This window comes from Sarcophilus harrisii, chromosome 4, assembly GCF_902635505.1.
Source record: "Sarcophilus harrisii chromosome 4, mSarHar1.11, whole genome shotgun sequence".
Classification (NCBI taxonomy): domain Eukaryota; kingdom Metazoa; phylum Chordata; class Mammalia; order Dasyuromorphia; family Dasyuridae; genus Sarcophilus; species Sarcophilus harrisii.
In genome coordinates this window covers 358,151,157-358,172,177 of record NC_045429.1, presented here as the reverse complement: position 1 = coordinate 358,172,177, position 21,021 = coordinate 358,151,157, and the positions used below count along the sequence as shown (strand labels likewise).

The 21,021-nt window shown below is 41.5% G+C and overlaps 1 protein-coding gene across 3 annotated transcripts; it reads left to right on the top strand.

The window, feature by feature from the left end:
* Positions 1 to 2,132: 2,132 nt before the first annotated feature.
* On the top strand, positions 2,133 to 10,199 carry RIT1 (Ras like without CAAX 1). 3 transcript variants are annotated; one of them, XM_031966740.1, is made up of 5 exons: positions 2,133 to 2,235; positions 2,927 to 2,983; positions 6,119 to 6,192; positions 6,422 to 6,613; positions 7,563 to 10,199. In XM_031966740.1, the coding sequence occupies exons 2-5, from the start codon at positions 2,929 to 2,931 to the stop codon at positions 7,791 to 7,793; spliced, it is 552 nt and encodes a 183-aa protein (XP_031822600.1). In that variant the 5' UTR covers positions 2,133 to 2,235; positions 2,927 to 2,928; the 3' UTR covers positions 7,794 to 10,199. The 3 variants fall into 3 exon arrangements, with proteins under 3 accessions (XP_031822600.1, XP_031822598.1, XP_031822601.1); XM_031966738.1 differs by having other exon boundaries at positions 2,144 to 2,652; XM_031966741.1 differs by lacking the exon at positions 2,133 to 2,235 and adding an exon at positions 2,677 to 2,823.
* The last annotated feature ends 10,822 nt before the right edge of the window (positions 10,200 to 21,021 follow it).

Here is a 21,021-nt window from a genome sequence, read left to right as displayed (position 1 = left end):
AGGCTGCATGGACAGGATAGTATATGGCCAGGTGGATTATTGTATTGCCATGTGCTTCCACCTTTTCTTTTTTTTAATTTATTTTTAATATACATTGTTTTATGAATTATGTTGGAAGAGAAAAATCTCCCATGGGAGAAACCATGGGAGAGATAGAAAAAAAAGAAAAGTGGACATAGCATGTGTTGATTTACAATTCAGTCTCCTTAGTTCTTTTTCTGGATGCAAATGGTATTTTCTGTTCAAACTCTTGGGATTGCTTTAGATCAGTGAACCACTGAGAACTAAGTCATCACACATTCATGCTGTTATTGTGTACAATGTATTCCTGGTTCTGCTTGTTTCACTCAGCATCAGTTAGTGTAAATCTTTTCAGGCCTTTCTAAAATCAGCTTGTTCATCATTTTTTAATAGAACAATAATATTCCATTTTCTTCATGTACCATAACTTGTTCAGCCATTCCCTAATTGATGAGCATCTACTCTTTTAAAAAGAACTGCTACAAATATTTTTGAACATATGGTCCTTTTCCCTCCTTTATGATTTCCTTTGGATACAAACCCAGTAGAAACTGCTGGCAAAGAAGGGTATGCACAGTTTGATAACTTTTTGAGCATAGTTCCAAATTGCTCTCCAGAATGGTTGGATCCATTCACAACTCCACCAGCAATGCACGTGTCCCAGTTTTCCCACATCCCCTCCAACATTCATCCTTATCTTTTCCTGTCATCTTGGCCACCTGAGAGACGAGTATGGTATCTCAGGGTTGTTTGTTTTTAAATTTTTCACATTACCCTTTCCAATGTCCTAGTTAAACCTACCCATTGTTCCCCTATATCCACAGGGATCTGTGGGGCAGTATACTGTGTCTGTCCTAGGAGCAGGGAATGTAATTGTAATTACCCAGTGGTATATGGTCTCAGAGAGCCACCCCACCTTGTCTGTACCATGAGGGCTTTCCCAACAAAGGAGCAGTAAAAGGCACTTTTAGGGCCTTACAACAGCCAGGAAAATCCATTCCAGAGGCTAACACCCACAGGGCATGAGTGTTGCAGTGTTGTAACACTGTATCATGCAGTTTGGACCATTGCATTTCTGGGAAGATGCAGATGAGGTGGTGCTGGACGTTCTGCACCCCTGTGGTTACTTAGTCCCTTTAGGGAATGATTAGGGTTCTCACAGCCGGCAGTTCAGGCTGCTGCTCTCCAGCCTTTGTCAAAACGGCATAAACGGTAAGCTCCAGAATAGATGATACCATCCGCCCCAGAGTTGGATCTGCTGCTTCTCTAAGTCCACCAATGCCGCCTGGGTGTAGAGATGGTAGATGTTTTCAGTCCATGGGGATTCATGTCCTGGTTATGTCTCATTTTTGAGCGTGACCATGGGAAGAACTTGCCCACTCAGCTCCTCGTCCCCATTGAGCCTACTGCACTAAGGCTCCGATGTGCTCCTCCAGGAATACCTGTCTTGGCGTCTGTGTAAATGGGCAGTATGCCCAAAGTTGCCTGAAGTAGTGGCTTTCAAGAGAAATAGCCAGCCCACCTTGGCTGCAGCCACCTTCATCTCATCCCGTCCAACCTCCTCTGTTCTCCAAGGCCTTCAGCCGGGAAACCTCCGTCGGGCATGCCCCCACTGTCACAGCCACTCCGCCACATGCCGCCTCGGAATCCTGCCCACGACGCCAATTGTCAGATTCCCTGACTCTGAAGGGGTCCCGACCACTCGGATTCCGGGAGGGCAAACTGAGACACAAGCAGAAGGGATACGGTTCGGCCCAGCTACAGACCCCAGGAAGGAGGCAGGCAGGTTCCCACGCTCCGCCCTGGGCTGGCCATTTATTGACTTACAGACAAAGATGGCTGTATGCCAAAGCAGAACGTAATGGGCTTCTGCAGAAAAAAGGTCACTATTTTATAAGCATCCTGCAATGTGCCAATCAACATCCCCAGTCAATAAGGCCTGTAAGCTTATGGCTTCTTTGCTTCATTCCACATTGAGTTGTGGGGGCGTCACTGGCCAGCAACAAGGGGTGGGAGCACGAGCTCCAGCACAAGCCGGGAGGCGCGGGCCCAGGCTGACAGTGGGAGGGAAGAGGAGAGGAGGGAGGGGGCGGAGCCTCGGCGCCGCCGCGTCACGGTCCTCAAGGCCCTTCCCCTCCTCATCCCCCTCTCGCCCGGACGGTGGCGGCTGCGGGCGCCATTGCCATCTTCCCCTAGCCGCGGGAGGAGTCACAGGTCAGGGTTCCCGGAGCACCGGGCGTGGTCGGGCCTAGGTCTCCAGCCCCAAGATACGCGGGCAGAGAAGGCCGAGAGGACCGCGGGGGAACGGGCTGAGCGGCGGCCACGGGGCCCCAGGCCCTTGTGCCGGATAGCCCGGGGTCTCAGTCCCTGCTTAGCCCCCGGCCCGGCTCCGGCCCGACGCCGTGGGGGCGTGCACGCCCGGGGAAGGGGCCACCTCGCAGCGCGGGACCGTGTTCCCCTCGCCGCGCCCCCGCGGGGGCCAAGCGCGTGCCCGGGGCAGGATGGAGGCGGGCGCGCGCGCCGGCTGCGGCGGGGGCTCCTCCGGAGGTTCCGCGGCGGCCGCGGCGGTGGCGGCGCAGTCCCGCGAATACAAGCTGGTGATGCTGGGCGCCGGGGGCGTGGGCAAGAGCGGTAGGTGCCTCCTCGCGCCCGCGGGGTCGGGCCGGCTCTCTCCTGGGAGAGCGCTGGGCTCCGCCAGAAGCCGGCTGCACCCAGATTCCCTGGGGCCCGTCCGAGCCGGCCCTGATAGCTTGTCGGAGGCGCGGCCCCGCGCCAGGCCGGCCCTCCTCACTTAACTTCCCGGTGAAAATGGGGTGGGGGCGACCACTGGCTTAGGTGGGTTTCTCCAGGGTCCTCCCAACTCCGAGCCCCTAGTTCACGTGAACTCTCGTTTCCTCTTTTTCAGCGATGACCATGCAGTTTATCAGCCATCGATTCCCCGAAGATCACGACCCCACCATCGGTAAGTCGGGTTAACCCCCCATAGAAACTGCTTCAATTTAGAAAAGAAAGAACTTAAAATATTCCTCTAATAGCTTAGTAAATGAATAAAATAAAATAGCTTAGCTCAACCCCTTGATCCCCGCTCCGATGGCCCTCGATCCCTCTATCCTGCCTCAGCCCTTGGCTTCCCGTGTAACCTTGAACTAATTATTCCACCTCTTTGCCTGAAATTTCCTTCTTAGCTGGTTCCTTCCCGAAGCCCTGAGGTCCTGTGCAGCCTCAGCTGATCCTATCCCCTTCACTGTCACTGATGAAGAAGGCACCAGGTTCCAAAAGAAGATAGGGCTTTTCGGGAACCTTTTGGGAGGGCAGATATTTTTATACAGTGACAAACTGATGGGCTGAACCACCTGCAGAATTCCTCACTTGCAAACGTCTATAAGCTTTAGTGGCCTCACCTTTCCCCTTTAGCTTTTATGGTAGGGCAATAGAATATTATATTGAAAGGGGGAGGGGAAATAAAGCTGAAATGTCACCAACCTGGAACCCTTTCTGGTTTGTCACTTCTCTGAAGGCCTGATTGGAGAGGTGCTATGTAACTATGAGTCAGCCTGTTCAAATTTCCACAAAGGGAAGCAGAAAAGCAAGTAGAGCCAGCCCACTGAACTCTCACTACCCCCAGAAATAGCCTGGACTTCCTCCCCATGATCCTCTTCCTTTACTTCCTCTTACCTGGAATTGATCATTTTGTAAGGCCTTATCCAGTTGCATTCCCATAGTCTTGATTGTTGATAGCAAAACAGGTAGGAGAGGAGGAAATTGATTATTTGCTTTGCTGGGGGATAGAAAAAAATTTGTCAACCCTCTTAGATTTAAATTTAATTTTAAATTTAAATTACTGTGATTTAATGGAAAGTACTGGGTTTGGGCTTCAGTTCCAGCTTTACCACTAGTTACCTGTTTACCTTTTGAAGTTGTACCTCTAGCACTTGGAACATTGCTTCATAAATGATTGTTAATTGATTGGGAAATTTAACCTGATTAAAACTCTTTATCATCTTTTGCAAAAAGTCAGATAATTGTACTTGGATTCATCCATTTAAAAAACAATTATCAAGTGTTTACTGAGACATGAAGTGAAACAGAATCTACCCACAAAGAGTTTATTTTCTATTGGGGGAACAGCAGGTTCACAGATAAGTAAATATAAAATCTACACAAAGCATTGAGCATTGGTGGAAAGGGGGCAGCCCCTAATAGCTAATGGGAATCAGTCCCTTTAAGCAGTGATACCTGCCATTAGCCTTGAAGGAATCTAGTAATTCTAAGAGGCAGAAGTAAGAGAATACAGGTCAGACATAAGGGCCAGTCTGTGCAAAATGGAAAATGCAGCAGTTAAATCAGTTTGACTAGAATGTAGACTGTATGAATGGGAATAATGTACAGTGAATCTGGAAAAGTAGGTTATAGCCAAATTATTAAGGGCTTTAAATACCAAACCCAGTAGTGTGTATTTTATTCTAGAAGCAATGGGAAGACTCTGTAGCTTTTTAAGCAGGAAAGTAACATTGTTTGACACATGTTTTAAGAATATCTATCACCTGGCTCCCTGAGTTCTTACGATGAAAGTTCTTTATAAAACTTAGAGCCCTATAAAAATGTGAATGATTCATTATCATCAAATAGATTGCAAGCTCCTTGAGGATATTTACTCATCTTTTGCATTTGTATCCCCAGGCCCTAATCCAGTGCCTGGCATTTAAAGACTTATTGATTCATCAAGGCACAAAATAATATGACTATTACCCCCAAATTCCAAAGAATTGGGGTTGATTTAGGAAGTTTACCTCATAAGAAAAACTTTTAGGGACCATTGTAACTGCTGTTATACCTAGGCAACAACCTCCACCAAGCAAATCAGGCAAATACCTCACATGCTAGGTCACCCATCTGGAAGAATTTCCATAGGGAAGACTTCTAGGGTCCTTCATTCCATATATTCTGTAAATATAAAACATTGCTGGTTCAATTCAAGCCCAGAGGCAGGCCATGTCTTTGTAATGGGCTGGATCTGGGGAAGTAGAAGCATGTTACATACACATAGCACATGTTACATAGCACATCTATGCTTATATATACTGTTTCAAACTGCTAACATTTATGTTGGTGAGGTTTTAGGCATTTTAGAAATAAACTTAGTTTTGATCATAAAATCTGAGGCTCATCAGATTTAGAGCTAGGATGGACCTTGGAGATCATCTCATCCAGCTCTTCCATTTTACATAAGAAACTGCAGCATAGAAAATGAAGTGATTTCCCTGAAGTCACACACACACACACACACACACAAAGACCAAAGCCAGGGTTTGAAAGTAGAATTTCTCATTTTAAGTTTAATAGTTATTCTTGCCATTATAATCAGGTTGCCATATATCCCACTATATAGGTAAATGAGTATTTCAGAAACACTGAAAAAATTGATAATCTTTGTGTTAATTCCTTATGAGGAATCATATTTCTGGCTTATTTTCCTTATTATAACTTGGAAGTACCAAGACTTGGTTAGAAGCTAGGGGAGCAAGGGATTAGACACATAAATCTATATAGTCAGTGCATGTTCTTGAATGTCAATCACTTTGTTAATACCAGCCAAAGAAAAAGTATGCTTGAAAGATCCAAGTGGGATGTAAGAAATAGTTTTGACAGTAAGAATTGTCCCCAGCGAACCAAAAGCTAGTGCAGCATTTCTTTTTTACTAGTTGTCTTCAAATGAGGTTATTTTCTTATTATGTAGATATCATGTAAATATCAATAATAGGTAGAATGAAATTTTTCTTGGGGTGATTTTAAAATATTTGTAAAAAATAAAAGATATCAATAAAACCATTTTAAAAAGCCAATTTAAATGGTAAGCAGAGTATGTGATGAATTTAAATGAAACAAATCTTATTTGAGGGCAGTAGATTTACAATACTTCCCTAAGAAATTGTAGGTCCTTAGAGAACTTAGCCTGTACCTAGGTCTGCTAACTAGAAAAAGATATAATGATTAGATTAAGATCTCATGTGCCAAATTTTATTCAGGCATGTCCTTTCTTAGTTTTTCCAATGGCCTATAATACCAACTTAATTTCTGCATGTCTTCCCTTTTGTAGAAGATGCATATAAAATCCGAATTCGTATTGATGATGAACCTGCTAATCTGGATATATTGGATACAGCTGGACAGGTGTGTGATTTTTGAAAACCCAAGTGCCATGAACAAAAGCTTTTTAACTCTAGCAAAGATATGGGAAGTGTTTATATAGATGAGATCACTAGCCCAATTCTGTCTTTTTCTTTTCATGCACTCTGACTCAGGATAGCAGGTAATCAATATCCTTCCTTAATCTGGGACAGCCAATTTCTATATCTGCTTCTAATTCAGACAGAACAGAATAATCAATTTTTTTTTATAGGCAGAGTTCACAGCCATGAGGGACCAGTATATGAGGGCAGGTGAAGGATTTATCATTTGTTACTCCATTACGGACCGTCGAAGTTTCCATGAAGTTCGGGAATTTAAGCAACTGATCTACCGAGTTCGACGGACAGATGACACGCCCGTGGTACTGGTGGGGAACAAGTCTGACTTGAGACAGCTGCGCCAAGTAAGGACTGAGAGAATGCCTTTCTGGGCGCTGGCTGATGTTGTCTCTCTATATGTCCCTTTGTCTGCTTCTGCCTTGAACTCTGAAATATTAGTGTTTGTTTCCTTTAAGTGAGGGATACCTGAAAATCTCCCCGCTTCCAACATCATGGGAAAATTGTATTGAGTGCAAACTATTACAGGAAGCATTTTATGTGAAAGAAACAAGCCATAGATTTACAAGATAACGCAAACAAGGTAGACAAGGGAAAGGGCTCAAGCTACTTACCACCTATGTGCTCTCGGGAAAGTCTCCCATCCATTCCACACCGGAGCTTTCTCTACTCTGAAGTGAGGGCAGGAAGAAGAGTTGACCTCCAAGGTCCCTTCTAGCTTTAAATCTAGACTGCTGTGATTCTCTCTTGTAAAAGAGGATCGGGTGACAAATGGAGACCACCTTAGGTAAAAACCAGTGGGACCCCGGAGGTCATCCCTTAAAACAGGTGAGTTGTAACAGGAGGAACTTAGTTCAAAGTACAAAGGTTTCACTTCCAGAAATGGTGGAAGACTTGAGCTGCAAGAGACACTCATAGTTGTTTACAGCAGGTTCCCTTAAAGCAGAAAGAGAAGTGAGAGGACTCTGAGATGCCCATTAACTTCCAGATTGTAGCATAAGATGGATCTCTGGGTTTAATCACTTTATCTATCAAAAGTATGTCACCAAGATTATAGAATTTGATACATACAAGTGTTTTTCAAAAAGTTAGATTCGAGATTCAGATCGGTTGGTTTTAGCACGAGTCAATGTGTAAGAAAACTCAGAAGGTCCTGAGTCCTCTCTGGCCGTGCAGGGGTCTTTGTTGGCTCTGGGCCAGGCCTGCCCCCCTCTGCCTGGATACCTTTAAAGATCTCCCTGACAGGGAGACATTGCTCTTTCCACAAGTCATGCCTTCTTGTGTTCTTTCGCCAAGGTCACCAAGGAAGAAGGCATGGCTTTGGCCCGGGAATTCGGTTGCCCCTTTTTTGAAACTTCAGCCGCCTACCGCTACTACATCGATGACGTGTTCCATGCCCTCGTGAGGGAGATCCGCAGGAAGGAGAAGGAGGCCGTGCTGGCCATGGAAAAGAAGTCGAAACCCAAAAGCAGCGTGTGGAAAAGACTCAAGTCACCTTTTCGAAAGAAAAAAGATTCGGTGACTTGAAGGGGCAAGTTAGAACGTTTGTACCTGGGAGCTGCAGCACACAGCCAGAGCAGTCCAGTGACCCACGGAACTTGCTCCTCCTCCTGTTTGGACCATTGTTTTTGAAATAAGGCAGAGATGAAGGGCCGTCCCTACTGGGGTTTCCCAGTGAGGGGGTATTTAGAGTAATGTCTCCTAGTTTTCAGGTTTAGGAGCCCAGTGGGACAGTGCCTCCATTTTTGTTTTAAATTGCCCCTTTTGAGTTTAACCCATAAGTAATCTGAACTCAGGTGCTGGTGTAAATATGTTCAGTTACACCCAGGGTGGGGTGCAGGTCCTTGCGGGAGCTGCCCAAGTTCCCAGAGTCGTTCTTCTGCCCTGCAATCTGTATTGTCTTTCAACTTTCAGTTCCTGGGGTTGCCCCAAAGGAGGGACTTTTGTCTTTCTTGTTCACTCTTTGCTTTCTAAAGGCAGAGCAGAAAGCTGGCCCAACCAGGAACCTGTTCAAGTGAGTGCTAAAGGTCATCAGGTGGTTGAGGAGCTGAGAGTGGGGCTGGTGAGGCCATTAGGAGCAGGCCCTGTCTGGGCTGGGAGCTGTGAGTGGCCGTGAGAGCCCCACAGCAGGCCTAGTTCCCAGGATAGGGAGCACAAATCAGACCCAGCGGGGCCTCCTCCTAGGCCTCTAATTTGCTTGGTTTGCACAGCTTTGCATTTCCTTAGTTTCACTGAGGTTAGTACTATAGGAACCGTCAGAGGATTGCTGATCCCTTCATTATATAAATCCTCAAACAACTTGCCATCATCTTGGTTAAAATAATTTTTAAAAAGATTTTTTTTTCCAGAGGCACATAGACCAGTCCATTGATTTGCCTTGCTGCTAGCTCCTGCCTCCCCTTTTTAAAAAATCCCCCCACTGCTCTCTAAAAATACAGTAACACTGCCTCAGGGAGGAGCAAGATCTAGGAAAACAATATTTTATGCTCTTCTGCACACTGTTTAGATCAGGTGAAGTTATGTGTGCCTTCTGGATATCCAGAACCACTAGGCTTGGTGCTTTAAAATCAATGACTATAACATTTAGATTTTACCAAGTTGTCATGGGGGGGGGGGGGGGGAAGGGAAAGAAGCATTTAAAAAATTAAATTCCTTGTTTATCCTTGAATTTACAAATGAAATGCTTGCCCATGCTGAAATGCCATCAGTGATGTTGAGTTCTCTGTGTTGTCAGTATCCTTTTGACAAGAGCTTGGAATGTATAGAGATGGGATGCAAAAATGCTCAAAGTAATTCATACTTGCCAGAAAAAAAGTTTTGACATTGTATCCACTTTTCTTTGCTTTGACCTTTGAGAAGATGACTTTGTATTCATATAAGCACTTTGTTAAATAGAATTAAAATCCTTGGTTTCACCCTTCCTTACAGTACAAATACAGGAGAGGACAGAGTCAGTTTGTTTCCCCTTATGGATTTGAAGAAAAGTTTGTGTTTTATTTGGATATTGCTTCTGGATAAACCATGTGCTGCAGTATTCAAGACAAGCAAGAAAGTATGACCCAGAATTAATTGAGTTTCAGAGTCCTTTATGACTTTGGGGTCTAAGGATAAATAAAACAGTACAATAGAGCAGCATTTCACCTTATTTTAAATGTCTTAAGAGATTAGAGACATGAGACATTACATTGATTTTGAAGTTATTTATGTCATCCCCAAAACTACTAATTACCATAGCCAAAAATGTTGTTCCATCATCCCCTTCAATATCCTCCAAAGAGCTGTAAGACAAAGGGGAATTCTGTGCCAAGAAATGGGAAAAGTAAATAGCTGGCTTTTGTTTTTAAGATTATCACTGGGTTGTTTTTTTGTTTTTTTTTTTTTTTAATTTCTGTGGTCAGTCAGCAAATGTTTATTAAACTCCTACTCTGGGCAAGGCACTGTGCCAGGTGCTGTGAGGGCTACAAAGCCAAATAAGGCACAGTCCCATCTCTCTTCCAAAAGATTATTTTCAAGTGTTTAAATTTACAATTCAAGAATTATCCAGGTTAACTAATCCTTTCTTTATCTTGACCTCTCAGGCCTTTTAGCCTATTGCTTTTAAAAGTTGAAAGTCAGAACAACCAGGCCAGACCATTAAGTTGCTACATCTGGTAGGGTTTGCTTTTTGGAAATGGGAAGGGGGCGTGTCTCAACACGAAACAACTGGTTAAATCAACAGTAAGTCCTTGTCTGTGATGATCAGGAAAAGAAAGAGAATGCTTATTCATTTATTCACATATATGAAGACATTAATTGTACTTGACAAAATACAGAACTTTTTTAAAAAGAGCCTTAGTTTTCTTTTTATTTGTTCTATTTGTGAGTGAAAGGGTTTGAAAGCATACGGTTCCATGATTAAAAAAAAAAAGTACATTTAAAAAAACCAATACATTAGGTTATAGGAGAGTGGATTTTGGCATGTTGCAGAGAAAATTTGCCAAAAAGTAGAACATGTAATGGACATTATTAGGACATCAATTTGGGTCTTCAGGTAGAGATTAGAGGATCATGTGTCTGTATGTCGGTTGTATGGATTTGGAAGTAGAAAATGGTCTCCAAGGTACCTTCCAACTTTGATCTTACTTGATCCTATGGCTTTTCTTACACAGATACCCCAATTACACCTTCATTTCTCATACATCCTCTTTGCTCTCTCCAAAGGAATGCCAGAGAACCAGAAGAGAAAGTCCCTGTCCTATTTCATAGGTCAGACAAATATGTAAATAATATTTGAAATCTTTAAAGAGTGTAAACCTAAGTCCTGTCTCTGACAAACTAGCTGGGTGACTGGGATAATGTCCCCAGTCCTAAAATTAGGATTTTAATTTTTAAAAATCCATCAATTGAAAATTTATTTTTAATCTTGATGACATTGTCACCAAGTTTTTACAAAGTAACAACATATACACATATCATCGAATGAAATATTTAACTGCACTGGTTGTTTCACTCGTAATATAAAAAATGGAATATATTAGTTTAGATTAAAAAGGGTTTTGAACACATAGGCAGTTCAGTTTGATTCACCAAACTGTTTCAAGCATTTCAATAGATGCAGTTAGCACCACTATTATCCCTATTAAATTAGGTTTTTAAACCTAGTAATTGATTATTAACTTCTCTGTGAGCCAGGCAACTCTTAAGATTATAAATTACAGATGAATTATTCATGTGCATCTCTGGAGGGAGTTTTCCACACAGGGTGTTCCCCATACAAATAAAATTACATGTCCAGACAAAAAAATGTGTGTGTGTGTGTGTGTGTGTGAAGAGTTAGGACAGTGAATAGTAACTTTAAACATTAAACATTAAAACATTAAACATTAAAAACAACACTAGAATAAATGGATATAAATATGGGGTTTAGGTTAGTCATTAAGCTAGTGGTTTCCAAATGATTTCTTGTTTACATACTTTTAAAAAAATATTTCTTTTTAGTTCATATACAAATGTTTTAATTTTATAACAATTTGTTCTAACCACTAAAAATAACAATGATAAATGTTTTTTTTCATGTTTATAACAAAAAAAAAACATTAAATGCTTACTTTGTGCCAACATAAAAAGTTTTTTAATATAATGTCAGTTACATTGCTAAAAATTCTTTTTTCAACCACTTACCAAGAAACTGGAACATTTCTGTTTCACATTAAATAAGGTGGGAATGATAGTAAGATTTGCTTTGCTTTATATATACTTTACTAATTTATGTATGTGTTGTACATACAGAGTACTCTTTATTCACCAGTAGAGGAAGCATAATTTTTAGGCTTATGCTTATTGCTCATGTTACCATCACAGAATATGTCTGTTGACCATTTTTCTTCAAGTGCATAATACCAAATGTCTCATGTATCCATGGCAAGTGGATTTCATATCCTTATTAAGGAATTTGTGGGCCTTTAAGATAAAATGAAAATTTCTTTTATGGAGTTAACAAGTCATTAATAAGCAAGTTATTTTTTATTTGTAGATCAGATATTTTTAAAGTTGGGAAACTATTTTGTCTCTAACTTTCAGAATTAGTCATTTTGTCTTTATCAGTCTGATATTCTTGTATTATTATTATTATTATTTTGCTGAGGCAGTTGGGGTTAAGTGACTTGCCCAGGGTCACACAGCTAGGAAGTGTTAAGTGTCTGAGACCAGATTTGAACTCAGGTATTCCTGACTTCAAGGTTGGTGCTCTATCCCTTGAGCGACCTATCTACCCCTGACTCTTGTATTATTTAGAGTATTCAGTTTTTTTAAAGGCATCCAGCAAATACCTAAGTTTCAGAAGGAAATTTTTACAAATATATTTATTTCATTTTTATTGTAATCACTAAGAAAAATGGCAACATCTTGAGTCATCACCAGTAGTTTTAAACATCTTGCCACTTGACTTTACCTCTGCCTCACTTGAAAATCAAGAAATCAGCCTATGTGACATCATTGATCCTCTTTAGGAACAAAGGACAAATAAGAAAAATGGTGATTATTTTTGGCTCAAATATGCTTTGAATGATGGTGGCACAAGAAAAGCATATTTTGAAATGATATAGAAGTACTCTGATCCCATATTGTCACACAGTTATGCAAGGAGCCTTCTTTTTAATGGGCTTGTTTTTTGTAAAATTGATTGCTCTTGTAATTTGAAAAATTGTTCATCCCCTCACCCATTTCTCAGTCTAAGTGATTGTCTGTAATACAGAAAAAGTGTCCAAATTTTTATAAAGGATATTTTAAATTAGTGTTTGTTTAAAACATCAATTGTGTTTTGTTAGTACAAAGTTCCATGCAGTTCTCTTACAAATTTAGGATTTTAATTTTTAAAAATCTATCAATTGAAAATTTATTTTTAATCTTGGTGACATTGTCACCAAGTTTTTACAAAGTAACAACATATACACATATCATCGAATGAAATATTTAACTGTACTGGTTGTTTCACTCGTAATATAAAAAATGGAATATATTAGTTTAGATTAAAAAGGTTTTGTAACACAGGCAGTTCAGTTTGATTCACCAAACACTTTTTCAAGCATTTCAATAGATGCAGTTAGCACCACTATTTTCCCTATTAAATCAGGTTTTTAAACCTAGTAATTATGATACAGTGACATCTTTCTGATGTCACTATTTTTGAAATTTTGTTTTTACTTGTAAGCATCTAATTTCCCCTGGAAAAATATTTTATCTTATCACTATATTTTACATAGAAATTTCAAAATGTTTTAATTTATTAGATTTCAAACAATTGAAATATTTATAAAGTTTATATAGGGCAAACTAGCAATCTTCCCTCTCTATCAATAATACTTATTAATTCCAAGGATGTTAAAATGGATTGTGTTTGTGAATGTGAGCTTTTAAATTTATATTCATTTATTTCTACTTTATTGTCTCTACTAATTTTAGCCTCTCCAGTGGATTTTAACTTCAAACCAGTTTTGTATTTATTTCCCATGAAAGGATTTTAGTTTATAAATTAGAGACCACAATTTAAGAGAAATTTAAATGATCGAAAATTTCAACCATCTATAGTCATTTTCTACTTATTTCAATTTTTTTATGTTGCAGGGTTTTTTTTTTTTCTTTAGAAACGAAATCATTATAACTATCTTTACCAACTCACTGGACAATCAATCTTTAGAAGTAGGCAACAAGAGGGGGAAACTTTTTTAGAAGTCCTTGTGAGCTTAAAGAGTGGGAAATTCCAAAGAGTAATTTGACATTAAGATGGATTGCCACTCAACAGTGCAATATTGCAAGATATTCCCCAATTTGCTCTGCTATTTCACTAACTAAACAGCTCAGCTGTTCCCAACTTTTTATTTTCTGAGTAGCTAGCACGCGAACTTTGGTCCTAGAGAACTTACAGGGAAAAAATTCACAAACTGAACTAGGAAGTCGTAAATGTGCGACTAAAGAGATGGCTTCCCCATCCCTTGGGATAAGTCGAATAAGAGCTTCCATGGAACAAGTTCTTTGTTTGTTTCTTCCCCGCCCTCCCCCCTGACATGACACTCCCAGAGGAAAATCCCTGAGGAGCCAGGCATTCTGTCTCAGGCAGTGGCCTTCGATCACATGAGAAAGTGGTTGACGGCGCTTGGGCAGATTACTCAGCTTTCACCCAGTTTGCTCTGCTGAGGAGAGATGGGCGCCGCTGTCGCTAATCCCCCTGGGCTGGGGGCTGGATCTCGCCTCGGTCGTTCTACCTGCTGAGCCAGTTTGCATTTTACCTCCAAGAAGGAAGCTCTCTCGCTTCTTTAGCTCTCCTCCATGGGAGGGGAAAACTTTCTTCCACTTCAGACTGCTGACGCCGGTGCTGAGTTAATTCACCTTTGCTGCCTTTTGGAGGGAGCATATTGGAGCTGTCAAGGATCAAGGGGGTGCTAGATAGGACAAGGGGGCTGTGTTGAGTCATTTCAGTCCTGTCTGGGGTTTTCTTAGCAAAGACACTGGAGTGGTTGGCCATTTCCTTCTGCAGCTCATTTTACAGATGAGGAAACCGAGGCACACAGGGTTAAGTGACTTGCCCAAAGTGTCTGAGGCTGGATTTAGTCCACTGACTCCAGGCCCAGTACTCTATTCACTGTGTCACTTAGCTGCCCCAGAGATTTTTGGCTTTTTAGGGAAGTATGTCCAAACAGTGTGAGTCCCTGTATGTCTACCTCAGCTTCTAGACTGTATCTCTCATAACTCCCTGACAGTAGCCAGATCTTATAGAAAATCTGCAGCCTATTAATAATTAGAAAAGGTTGTTTATTCACCTACTAGAGACTTATGTGAATATTAATACTGGTTTACAAAACCCTTCCCTCTCAGTCCCCTCTCCTCAGAGTGGTTCAGTGGATAGAAGGCTGAATTCAGATACAGGAATATTTGGCTTCAGTTCCTCTTTTTGACATCAACTAACTATGATTTTGGTCAAGTCATTTATTTAGCTTCTCAATGCCATAGACCACAAGACCCCCAGTCTGTAAGTTGCAGAACAGGCATCTGATTTGAGGAATTAGGCTCATTGGGAATTTTCTGTATCAGTGAAACCACAAGTTCAGTCCAAAATACATGTGTATATGTGTATACATACATTCACACTCATATAATTATATAATTATATCTAAATATACATACATATATATTTGTATGGATAAATGCATATTTTTTTTCCTTTGCAAGAAAAGTAGAGTTAAGTGATTTGTCCAGGGTCACATAACTAGTAAGTATTAAGTGTCTAAGGTCCTCAGGTCCTCCTGACTTGTGTTCAACTCTTTGTGACCCCATGGATCACAGCACACCAATTCTGTCCATGGGATTTTCTTGGTAAAGATACTGGAGTGGTTTGCCATTTTCTTCTCCAGTGGTTTAAAGCAAACGGATTCAGTGACTTGCCTAAGATCACATAGCTAGTAAGTGTCCAAGGCCAGATTTGAACTCAGGTTTTCCTGACTCTAAACTCAGCACTCTGTCCACTGAGTCACCTAGCTGCTTCATAAACAAACATACCGACAAATACACACACACACACACACACACACACACATGTAAGTGTATATATATTCATACATGGCTCTGTACATCTTTATATATATTATATAATATATATGTGGCGATGGGGAACCATGTAAGGTCTGGAGTGATATTATCAAACCTGTGATTTAGGAACCTTAATCCCAAAGTAATTACTGGGTTGGGGCAGTCAGGTGGTAGAGCAGATAGACATGGTGTCAGAAAGATGAATCATTCTGGGTTCAGACTCCTTGTAGTGGTGGGAGCCTTACCCCATTTGCCTCAGTTTCCTCATCTGTTAAAAATGAGCTGAAGAAGGAAATGGAAAACCGCTCCAGTTTCTTTGCCAAGAAAACTCCAAATGGGATCATGAAGAGTCAAACAGGAATTGAACAACAACAACAAGGGGGTTGGGGAGGGAATATTTCTCTGTGTTTAAAGGATGGATTTTGATAAAAAAAAAATAAGCTTGATTTTAGCTGATTGGGTTGTCTAATAAGAATCGAGGGGAATGGGATTAATTTGTGAAGAGCTCTGAAAACCATGCTCTAAAATTTAGACCCATGAGAAATTAGCATTAGGATGGCATTGGCCAAGTGTTTGGAGGGCTGAGGGGAGCAGGGTACTCAATCACAGCAGAAGCTGTGGAGGTGGAATCGAGTTAATGGCAGAGAGCAGCTAGACAACCCCTGGGAAGGATACTGTGGTACCAGCTAATGAGCAGGCAAGAAGAAGCAAATTCATGTTTTGTTTTGAAATGTGGATCATAGATTCAAACAGAGGAGTGGGAAATGGGAGGATCGCAGAGGTCATCCACTCTAATACTTTCATTTTTGTAAATGAGGAATTCAAGGAGAAAGGTTGCAAGCTTTGTGTGTGTATGTGTATATGTGTATGTGTGTGTGTGTGTGTGTACACATACATACTCACATATTGGTGATGATTATTGCCACCATTATCACCCTGTGGGATTAAGAAACTTTTCATCAAGAGTTAGACTTGTAGTGACCTGGAGATCCAATGCTAGGAGTGGCTGAGCTCTGGATAGCACAAATCCGTAGCTTTATTTAATGATCCTATATGAGGGATTTGAATCCGATTTTGTCTTTTCTCAGCAGTTCATGTGGCTGAGCCATTAAGTCACCCAGCTTAGTGAACAAAAGCTACAGGGGTGGAGACCAGGCTTATTTCCTGCCCTTCCCCTGAGCTGCCTGCAGTCAAAGCAGTCACCCAACCCTAGAACCTTTGGATATGTAGGTGGTTATGGGTTTTGTTTTGTTTTTGTTTTTGGAGGATAGTCTCAAGCGCACAGGGGAGCCCCACGTTTGTATTGAAACTAAAGCCAGGCTGACCAAAGCCCTCTTGTGTTTCACATAGAGCCCTTTGCACTGAGCCTAAGACAGTGTCTTTTCTCAGTGTTTGTCAGATTGAATGAGATAGAACTGGATTGTAGGCCGTTTGCCTTAAGAGTTGGCTCCCACCGTCCCAGCCCTGATAGTCCAGGTTCTACCAGCCATCCCACTTCCTTCCAGAGGGTGTGGACTCCTTGTCTGCTGCAGGTGATCTGGGTGGGAACTAAGCAGATGAGCTGGGGGGGGAGAGGAGGGATGGAGGAAAGAAAATGAACAAATGGCTATCTTTAGGGCAGCAGAAATTTCATTTGTACTTGAAGGTAAATGTCTGAAGAGAAACATTTGGTATGTGTTAGTGTATGCAAATCATATTTAAATGATCTCCTTATCCCACACACCTGTAGGGAGCCTTTAGGGAAATCCTAGGCACTCCAAGGTAGGGGAGGAAAGACTGGCTCTGGTGTCTGGTCCAGGGTTACCTTTGACAAATCATACAACCCCCTCCATCCCTACCCACAATTTCTTCATCAGCAAAACAGGGATAATACCAGTATAAAACTTATCTCCCAGGGCAGTTAAGATTCCAAAAAGATGTGCAAACTTTTAGAACATATAAATGCCCATTATTATTATTTGATGAAATTGGTTTCCTATAAATATTCAATTCAAAAAAATCTTTATAAAGCACCTACTATGTGCAAGGCACCATGATAAACACAGAACCAATTTTTGCTCTTAATGTAGTTTACATCCTATGGGTTTGAAGGCACAGTAATATATGTAGATAAATAAAAAGTTTATAGAGAGAGTAATTTCAAGGGGGTCAGAGCATTCATCTTTAAGGGGAATCAAGATAAGCCATAAGTAGGGATGGCAGCTGACCTCTGCTTTGAAAGGAAACTGGAGATTCTAGGAGGATATGAGGATGGGCTTCATTTCTGGGAAGGGTGACTGCCAGAGCATAGACAGAAGCAGGAAATGAGTGTCTTGTGCTGGGGACAGTTAGCAGGCCGGTTTAGATTAGAAACATGGATATGGAGCCTAATTGTGCCATGTTTTCAATTTCAGGCTAAGGATTTTTGGAGTTTTATGTTTATGGCAATAGGAAGCTACTGGAGGCTTTTGAATAGGAGACAGTCACAGATCTGTGTTTTAGAAATATACATTTTGTAGAAATTTATGAAAATGAACTGGAAGAAGCTAGAAGCAGAGAGATTAATTAGAATCTGTCATAGTAATTAAGACAGAGATGATCAGGACATTTAAAGTAAATTGCCTACCAGCTCCCAAGCCCTTAAATGAAAGCCTGTCATAGCTAAATTAATTTATATCTCTCATTTTCAGTGCACCCATTTCTGTACCGATCATGGTCTCCCAAGTCCATAAGAGCAAAGAGAGAGGCTAAGTTTGAAGGAGTTTGGATGCTGTTTAAATAGTAGCATTTGGTCCAGGAGGGTATACAGAACCAAAAGTCAGTCACTTCTCTCAGAAAGTCAGTAGCTGACTGAATCCTGCCAGAAATACCTACAACTTCTAAAATTCTTTAAAAAGTAGAAGTATAGGGGCAGCTAGGTGGCGCAGTGGATAGAGCCCCAGCCCTAAAGTCAGGAGGACCCAAGTTCAAATTTAGCCTCCAGACACTTAACACTTCCTAGCTGTGTGACCCTGGGTAAGTCACTTCATCCCAATTGCCTCAGCAAGAAAATTTTTAAAAAAAGTAGAAGTACACATAGAACTCCCTCTCCAATCCCACATCCAATATGTTCAAATGCTACTGATTGAGGAGAAGCTAGGTCGTTTCTAGTAGATGGAGCACTGGGCCTGGGGTCAGGAAGACCTGAATTCAAATGCAGCCTTATCCACTTAGGAGCTGTGTGACTCTGGGCAAGTCAGTTAGCCCTATTTGCCTCAGTTTCTCATCTGTAGAATGATCTGGAGAAAGAAAGGGCAACCTATTCCAGAATAAAAAATACCTGAATGAGGTCATGAAAAGTCAGGGCCTGAGGTGAACAACCACCTATTGATCGATGATAGGACTGCAATGTCTCTTCTGTTAACTTCTCCTTTCTTCTCCCTTCCCAAGGGCCCACCTTCCTATTCCAACACTCTCATCACCTCTTGCCTGGACCATTTTCATTAGCCTTCTAACTAACCTCTTGTCTCCAATCACAGACTTCTCAAATTCATCCTCTACCCTGACAGATTATCTGGGACTAGGTATACTCATCCTGATCTCTGAAGGAGCATAGAGGAGCTAAGTAAGACTTCCATGTTACTTAGAATCCCTCAGCTTTCTCTGAAACCCAACTCTACAAGAGCCTTTCTGGATTTTTCTAGTCCTTAATGTTTTCTCTCTCCTTAAATCATTTTATATTTGTTCATTTGTTTATATATTGTATTCCCCAAGAGGTGGTAAATAGGAGAGCTAGGAATTGAACTCAAGGTTTTTGAACTGTCAAGTTCTCTTTTCCACTCTTTGTGACCCATTCTTGGCAAAAAAAAAAAAAAAAAAGACTGGCAAGTTTTTGGCATTTCCTTTTCCAGCTTCTCTTACAGACGAGGAAACTTGAGGTTAATAGGAATTAAGCGATTTTCCCATAGTCACACAGCTAGTAAGTGTCTGAGGTCTGATTTGAACTCAAGAAGATGAGCCTTTCTGATTCCAGGCCTGATGCTCTATCCACTGCGGCCCTCCCCTCCCTGTCGATCACATTCCTCAAAATGTTAGTACAAGTTTAGAATTGAGAGAAAAGAACAGAACCATCACTTGCAATGGGCCATGAGGGTTTTGCCCTAGGGCTGAAAATCTAGCGAGTGTATTTGGGTATCTTCCTTCCCCTTCACAGAAACCTTATCAGGCTGTGGAGTGGAATTTAGAAAGGCTGCCTTTGTTTCAATTCCCTGGTTTCAGAGAGACAAGTCATACTGAATGTGAATCAGTCTTTATTCTGCACGAGCACTGTGCATTAACAAATCCAACAAACAAGATAGCATTACATAGTGTAAGGTTAGCATCACAGCGTTATGCAATGTCACACAGTTCATGTTAGATGTTTTTCTGGTTTTTTTGTTGTTTTTTTCTATTTAAAATTTTTGACACACTTTTATTTAATTGTTTTAGACATTTCTGAGTTTCATTTTTACAAGAGAAGACACAAGGTAAAGAAAGATCATGTTGGAGAGGGATTGTGGTGAGGGCAGTGTCCCTACCTTGGTGATGGTGAGAGCCTTTCTGGACATGTGACCTGCCCTCCTCAGTCCCTCCCCTGAACAAGCTGTCTCTGTCCGGATAACCAATTGTGTCTGGATTTTGGATTGGGAGCAAGCTCTATTCCAATTCAACAGGGGTATTTTTCTTGGTGGCTCCTATCAGAAAGAGCTAGAAAAAAAGGAACCACTCTAGAAGGGGGCTTTTGATGCTATTAAAAGCTCTATTCTTCCTATAAGGGAAATGCCCAGAGGCAGGGCAACCCTCCAAAAACAAATCTCAATTTCCCAAACCTATTCCTGACCCTTAGAGAGAGAGAGAGAGAGAGGGAGAGAAAGAGAGAGACAGAGAGAGAGAGACAAAGAGAGAGAGACAGAGAGAGAGAGACAGAGACAGAGAGAGAGAGAGACAGAGAGAGAGAGAGAGAAAGAGAGAGAGACAGAAAGAGAAAGACATAAAATGAGAGAGAAAAAGACAGAGAAAAACAGACAGAGAAAAGAGAAAGACAGAGAGAGAGAAAAAATAGAGAGAGAGAGAGAGATGAGAATGAGTGACAGAAAGATAAACAAAAAATGAGAGAGAAAAAGACAGAGAAAAACAGAAGAGATAGAGAAAAGAGAAAGACAGAAAGAGAGAGACAAAAAGAGAAATAGAGATAGTCTTGTGCAAAAAAGAAAAAAGAAAAAGAAAAAGTGAGACTATGACTCTCTTGCCTACCAAATGATTCCTAGGAGGATTCGGTCCCCTGGCTCTGCCCTGACAGTGATCCTTGAAAGGAGAAGGCCAGAGGAACACAGCCAACTAATGAAACTTTGGGTCAACAAAGTCAAGGTCACCAATGGATCAGGCCTGAGGTAGGTAGGGAGAACCTGGTAAGCTATCCTTGTCCCCAACATTGTCTTTCTCTGAGAAAGTCAGTCATGGAGGTCAGTCCTCCTCCCCCCACCCCCCCCAAGTTACTGTTGACAGTTCCCCTATCCCCTCCCCACCCGTTCACTACTCAGGAGATCCAAAGGATGGGAAGAATAAAGCTACCAGGGGAGGTGGGAGAGTGAGGGGGTGGGTGGGAGTGGGGGAAGGGGAGAGGCAGTTTTCCCAAACTTATGTCAGGAGGAGCTATAGAGGCACACACACAGCAGGGCCAAAGCCCAGCTATCTCCAC

Bases quoted from the DNA above. Each gene is read 5' to 3' on its own strand.
- RIT1 (XM_031966738.1), top strand. From the start codon at position 2,523: ATGGAGGCGGGCGCGCGCGCCGGCTGCGGCGGGGGCTCCTCCGGAGGT. The intron at 6,193-6,421 runs GTGTGTGATTTT...TTTTTTTTATAG, and splicing joins TATTGGATACAGCTGGACAG to GCAGAGTTCACAGCCATGAG. The intron at 6,614-7,562 runs GTAAGGACTGAG...TCTTTCGCCAAG, and splicing joins ACTTGAGACAGCTGCGCCAA to GTCACCAAGGAAGAAGGCAT.